The 6,873-nt window shown below is 45.9% G+C and overlaps 1 protein-coding gene across 3 annotated transcripts in view; it reads left to right on the top strand.

Moving 5' to 3' along the window:
- The first annotated feature begins 345 nt into the window (after positions 1-345).
- Positions 346-6,873, top strand: part of MAST3 (microtubule associated serine/threonine kinase 3) — a 73,243-nt gene continuing 66,715 nt past the window's right edge. For all 3 annotated transcript variants that reach the window (XR_014492899.1, XM_083366080.1, XM_083366081.1), the window contains exons 1-2: positions 346-470; positions 2,756-2,833. Coding sequence is in view for 2 of the 3 variants with exons in the window: in XM_083366080.1 (XP_083222206.1) it covers positions 421-470; positions 2,756-2,833 (128 nt within the window). In the remaining variant the exon portion in view is untranslated. The remainder of the gene's footprint in view (positions 471-2,755; positions 2,834-6,873) is intronic.

The raw sequence follows: 6,873 nt of genomic DNA, 5'->3' as shown, positions 1-6,873 counted from the left end.
CCCAGATTGTTGGGGGCCATTAAGCTGACTTTGTAATAATGCCTCTTGGGTGTGTGTGTGTGTGTGTGAAAGCCCTAATAAGCAGGCATATACATAGAACGAAGCCGCCCTGAGTCTTCGGAGAAGGGCGGGATATAAACGGAATAAAAATAAAAATAAATCAATCAATATAAATCTAATAATAAATAATAAATAAATAGCCAGGCGCGGCGCGGGCGCGCTCTTCCGCCGTTCCCCCTTCCCCTCCGAGGGGGAGGAGTGGCAGGTGGGCGGGCAGCGGGGGAAGCCGTCGGGAGCAGCCTCGCCTCCTTTCTTGCGGCTGGTTCCCTCTCACTCGCTGCCCGACCGGCTTGGCGGGCGGAGAGGCGAGAGGGGCGCAACACCGTCGGGGGGGGGGGGGCGGCGGCGGCGGCGGCAACCATGCAGGCGCGCCGGGCCAAACTGAAGATTCCCTCGCTGACCTTGGTGGAGTAAGTGAGGAGGGACGCAGGCGGGCTGGAGGTGTGTGGTGGTGGGGGAGAGTGTCCGTGGCCGGTGGCGAAGAGGGGAAGGAGGATCTGAGACGAAGGGAGCGGGCTCTTTTTTTTTTTTTTTTGAGGGAACCGGAGGGATCTAAGTACCCGGGACAGGTGAAGAGAGACGAAGCTGCGGGGGGGGGGCGCTTCCCCCTTCTTCTAGGGCAGGGGTCGGCAACCTCGGCTCTTTTATGACTCGTGGACTTCAACTCCCAGAATTCCTGAGCCAGCTATGCTGGCTCAGGAATTCTGGGAGTTGAAGTCCACGAGTCATAAAAGAGCCGAGGTTGCCGACCCCTGTTCTAGGGGATTCCTTTCTCCCCCGCGCGCTCCCTCCTTCGATCCAGGGGTCTCCAATGACGCAGGTTTCGGTTGCCAGGGAACCAGGTTGGAAGGAAGGAGGCGGGTTGTTCCTAAAGAGAAGAAGGGACGAAAAAGGTTCACCTGCCTTCTCCGTCGTTCCCATCTCCTCGCCCTCCGCGGGCGGCGGCGGCAGCAGCTGGTTAAAACTGAGGTACCACCGGCCTCAGTTCTCCCCGGCATCCCCCCCCCCCGTTCACCCACCCTCTTTGCCCCCTCCCCGTCCCAACATCTATATAGCTTTAAATGCAGCTGCTTGAGAGTAGAAATTAAGCAGGTGTTAAGACCTGCCAGATTTCTCTCCCTCCTATCTCCATGGGGGGGGGGGAGGGAGGAAAGCCTCACCTGTTGGATTTCCGCTTGCTCTTCTGCCTCTTGAAGTGTCCGCTTGCCCAGTTAAGAAGCTGAAAGAGGCACCAGGAGCCTTGGTGGAGCAGTGGGCTCATGCCTCCTTAAGTAACACCAGCTGCCTGCAATTAGTGCAGGTTCGCATCCCACCAGGCTCAAGGTTGACTCAGCCTTCCATCCTTCCCAGGTAGGTAAAATGAGGACCCAGATTGTTGGGGGCAATTAAGCTGACTTTGTAATAATGCCGCTTGGGGGGAGGCCCAAAAGCCCTAATAAGCAGGCATATACATAGAACGAAGGCTATTGCTAAGCACATTGATTTGTGCTTTAGATTGTAAGCCGCCCTGAGTCTTCGGAGAAGGGCGGGATATAAATGGGATTAAAATTAAAAATTAAAATTAAAATGGAGGAGGAAGGGGGCGGGAAATATTAAACCTTGCAAGGTGAGGGCTTGGTAGACTTTCCTAGTTTAAACAGCAAGGGGTAGCTATGTATCGGGAATCTGGATATTTTTTTTCAGCAGCCTCATGAATACCCCGGAAGCCCATCCCCCCCCCGTCGTCTCCCCCCCCCCACGACACCTTCTGTTGTGATCCCTCCCACACAAATTTTACCCCAGGTTAGTTGATCACAAAGAACCACTGCCTTCTTGCTGTTTTGGTAATCTTTGGATTTCCATAGTTTCAGAATGACACAGTAGTTCTGGTCTTAGGATCGTCCAACTGAAAGTGATCTCTGAGATCATGTAGTTCAACCCTGTTCGGTGCAGAAATAAATTGAGAACAAGGTTAAGAATTCAAATTCTAAAGCTTGGCAAAGGTAACCCAATTTCCCTACTAGTTGGGAATGCACTAGCATCTTTCAAGGCAGACCGTTAAGAAAGAATGTATGGCTGAATATAGAGAGCCAGTTTGGTGTAGTGGTTAAGGTATCATGCTAGAAACTGGGAGACTGAATTCTAATCCACCTTAAGAACAAATCCAGCTGGATGACCTTAGGCCAGACACTCACTCTCAGCCCTAGGAAAGAGGCAATAGCAAACTTCTGAAAAACTTGCCAAGAAAACTACGGGGACTTATCCAGGGAGTCTCCAAGAATGGGAGATGAATATGGTCAGCTACAGATCTAAGTCTTCTCTTCCCCCATCCTTTTCTGGCTTTTGAGCTAGTCTTATCCAGACTAGTAGAGATTCTGATTGGTGTCAACTAGTCCAGGAAAGGAAAGCTGATCTGCCAGGTCCTCTTCCCTGTGCTCCCTAACACAAAATGTTGTCTTCAAGAGTGATAGAAAAAGTATTGGAACTTGAAGGAAGAATGAAGCGGACACTTTAGGTGGATTACAGAAATGGGAGATGGCACCACCTTGTCCTCTGCTCAGTAGCAACTCCCTTGGGGCTGGCCTTGTTGCTTAGAGCTTGAGAAGGAATTTGGGGGACCAAAAGGGCCCCGTCCCTGTCAGAGGAGGGTCACTGCTAGGAGACCTTTTCACATTATTCACCCACCCTTCCTTTGGTTGCCTCTCTTCCTTTGCAGTTTGTCACCTGGTAGCCAGAGCCCGACCCTTCTCAGCCCCTGCAGTCCTTGCAGTCCTTTGACTCTGCATCCGTGCAGGTAAGAGAGACCGTGCTGGTGGAGGTGGGGAGTGGCACTGTCTTCTGTCCCTTTGGATACTGAGAAGAAATCTTCATTAGAAGAGGTAAATCACAGAATAACAAGAGTTGGAAGGGACCTTGGAGGCCTTCTAGTCCAACCCCCCCTGCTCAGGCAGGAAACCCTGTACTATTTCAGACAAATGGTTGTCCAATCTCTTCTTAAAAACTTCCAGTGTTGGAGTATCCATAACTTCTGGAGGCAAGTTGTTCCAGAGTCAGGAAATTTCTCCTTAGTTTTAGATTGCTTCTCTCCTTGATTAGTTTCCATCCATTGCTTCTTGTCCTGCCTTCAGGAGATTTGGAGAATAGGTTGAAACCCACCCACCCCACCCCCAATCTTTGTGGCAGCCCCTTAGCACCTGTGGCAGCTATCATGTCACCCTAGTCCTTCTTTTCATTAAACTAGACATACCCAATTTCAGCAATGGTGGAACCAACCTGCCATTTCCTCCAAAGCCACCTGCATTTACACCAGGCAAGGCTGAAAGGCACATTCTGTTGCTCCTCTGACATTCATGGCCACGTTCTCTAGTTGCATTGCTAAAAAGATTAATGAATAACATTGCTGCATAGCATTATCTCTGACGTTTGAGGAGGGGGGCTGTTGGCAAGCACCAGAAACAGCAGGAAAAGGTGAACGGGCAACAGCAGTGGGAGGGGAAAGGAAAACATTGTTTACTGAGCTGTTGGACTAGGGTTGTTGTGTTAATTATGCCATGGTCTGATTCTGCAAGTTCAGCTGTTTTTATCGCATTCTGGATTGGTTTGTTCCTTATTTCCTACCTAAGAAATACATTTCCCCCCATCTCTTAAGCAACAGGGTTATGTTTTGCATGATGGGTAGCAGGAAATGAGATTTCTGTTTGACAGCCTGAACTAACAAGAAAGCAAAGTCTTGCAAAAGGAAAGTCTCTATTGCGTTTTTGGTGTTCTCTGAAGACTTAGTCTATAACTGAAACGTCTGCAGGAAAGCAACCAAGCTCAGAGAATACGAAGAACCCAACTGTTTAACTCATAAAAAAGGAAAAGGTTCCCCCGCACATGCGTGCTAGTCATTTCCGACTCTAGGGGCCAGTGCTCATCTCCGTTTCAAAGCCGAAGAGCCAGTGCTTGTCTGAGGACGTCTCCGTGGTCATGTGGCCGGCATGACTAGATGCCAAAGGCGCACGGAACACTGTTACCTTCCCACTGCAGTGGTCCCTATTTTTCTACTTGCATTTTTACGTGCTTTCGAACTGCTAGGTTGGCAGAAGCTGGGACGAGTAACAGGCGCTCACTCTGCTACGCAGCACTCAGAATTCGATCTGCCAAACTGCCGACCTTCTGATTGACAAGCTCAGCATCCTAACCCACTGAGCCACCGCATCCCTTTTTTAACTCATAGCCACATATATTTTCTGAAATTGGAAGTTTTCTACAAAAAAAGTAGAAGGAGCTTTTCTGAATCTGCTATGGGCAGCTAGACCACTGTGCTCTTACAAGAGTGTTTAAGCTACTTCACTTTTCTGAGTACAGAGTTGGTTTCCTTTGGGGTGAAAGCAGCAGAATATTTTGAAATATTTGCATGTATTTAGAAATATATAGATTAATCATAGGCAGATATATACAGATAAAATACACAAAGCCACATTAGATTTCCAGACAAACAACCACCCCAAATGCTTGTAATTTACTGAATTAAAAAAAATGCTAGCTACATTTAATTGTTCTTTCCATATGCAGAAATCTGCATCTCCTTGTAAGGCCTGGCTTAATACAAGGTTGGGAAAGTGAATTTTCTCTTGTTTACTCTGCGTATATTGGTCGTAACAGTCGTGGGTTATTTGGTCAAATTAATGTAATCCATTATCTCTGTAATATTATGAATATTGATGGATGCATTGCATTGGGGAATAATGAAATATTTGCCAACAGGGACGGAAATCTGTTTTTTTTCCCTGTGACATTTTAGTTAGCTATATCAGGAAGAGGAAGCCTTTATCTTGTTATTTTTGTAGAAACAGCACAGTGTAATTATAGCTTCGCTAAAATCCTTTTATTTTGGATTTTGAGATTACTCAATAGCAATCTAGAGGAAAAGTGAGGGGAAAAGGCTTAAAATACATTTGGAAACTCTAAATAATAGGTATATCAATCATTGCCCTGATTTACTCATTGACCAAACAATACTGAAAGACGGAGCAGATGGTTTCTCACCAAATAATTCGACAAAACAGTACCTGTCATTTCTCTGCTAACTTGTAACTGATAAAGGATAATGAATTATTGTTTGCTTTTTAAATATGAAAGCTAGGGGGAATTATCTATTAATTTGCGAGGGCAGCTTTTGCTTGCCTCCCCCCACTGTTTGCTTATGCAAGTTGTTCATTAAAATGTATTTTATATTCGTTGTGGATTTTAGTTATTCCTGATACAGAATTACATGAGCACAGAATTTTGACATGAGGAATGGGACAAGTCTGAGCCTTGGAAGCAACCAATAATTTCCATTTAATTCTTTTGCAATATATCCTTATATTTTGTTTTGTGAAATGTATTTGTTTTATATTTTATGTATAGATCATAGAGTTGCTTCAAGAAAATCTTCTTTTCAAGGAATTTTTTTCCTTCTGTCCTGGGCACTTTTTAAAGAGGCACAACTGAGAGCATTTTAACAAACTGCATCACTGTTTGGTTTGGTGGTAACAGAACCTCAGATAGAAGGTCCATACAGAGAGTGGCAAGGACAGCTGAGAAGATTATAAGAAGCTCTCTTCCCATATTCAGGATACTGCTTATAAGTGCTCATATGTGCTTATTGCTTGGAGCATTGTTAAAAGACCCCACACATCCACTGCACAGTCTGTTTTTGTTGCTCCCCTCTGGGAGGAGGTTGTGAAATATTTATAGCAGGACTACCAGATTCTGTAACAGCTTTGTTCCTTATGCCGTCTGTATTGTAAATTCACAGGATTCTTTTTTCTCACCACATACATATATACATCCGAACTAAAGTGTATTGTTTCTCTGTGTCATATATGTGTGTGTATGTAGGTATATGCATAATTTTTTGTCATGTTTATATAGTGTATATTGGAGGTGGTTCCCCCCTTGAGAGCTGCATGCAATGAAATTTCATTTTAATGTAGGCTGATAAGTGTACATTTAAAGTGACAATAAAGTTATTCTAAGTCTAAATTGTTTGCAAATGTATTACTAGCGAGCCAGATGAATGCAGTGGTTAAGGTACTGGGCTAGAAACTAGGAGATCATAGGTTCTAGTCCTACCTTAGGCACAAAGCTAGGACTTTGAGCCAGCCTTTGTCTGTTAGCCCTAAGAGAGTTGTTTCAAAAAATGTTGCCAAAAAGACCTGCAGGGACTTGTTCATGTAATCTACAGAAATGAAGACTGACCTAAAGGCACAGAGAAAAACTATTACTGACTAATAATCCTGTACTGCAGCAATCCCCAACCTTTCTGGCTTGGTGGACTCGTGGAGGCCACGGTGGCGGTGGTGGTGGGGAGAGGGGATGGTTTCATGTGCACGCTTTCACAAATGCAGCTTTGTGCACGTGCAAGCATATGCACACTCACCTACCACTTTAGGGGTCCAGTTCTGAATGGTTTGCGGCCTGGCATCAGCTGCGGTTCAGGAGTTGGGGACCCCTGATGTACTATATCAATTGGTGGCTCCGTGGCTCAGTGTTTAAGACACTGGGCTTGTCAACTGGAAAGTTGACAGCTCAGGTTCGAGACCTGAGCGCCACATAATGGGATTAGCTCCCTTCCTCTCCCCAGCTTAGCAGTTTGAAAGCATGCAAATGTGAGTAGATAAATAGGTTCCATTTTCTGAGGAAGATAACAGTGCCCCATGATGTCACGCTGGCCACATGACAGCAGAAACATCTTTGGACTGCGCTGTCTCAATGGCCTTGAAACGGAGATGAGCACCGCCCCATAAAGTCAGCAGCAACTAGTGGAGTAAAATCCATGCAGAGTCCTTTTCCTTTACTGTATCA

Source organism: Vipera ursinii (genome assembly GCF_947247035.1).
Source record: "Vipera ursinii genome assembly, chromosome: 1".
In the NCBI taxonomy this organism is placed as follows: Eukaryota; Metazoa; Chordata; class Lepidosauria; order Squamata; family Viperidae; genus Vipera; species Vipera ursinii.
The sequence above is the reverse complement of the archived record's forward strand: the minus strand, read 5'-3'. Positions and strand labels throughout refer to the sequence as shown.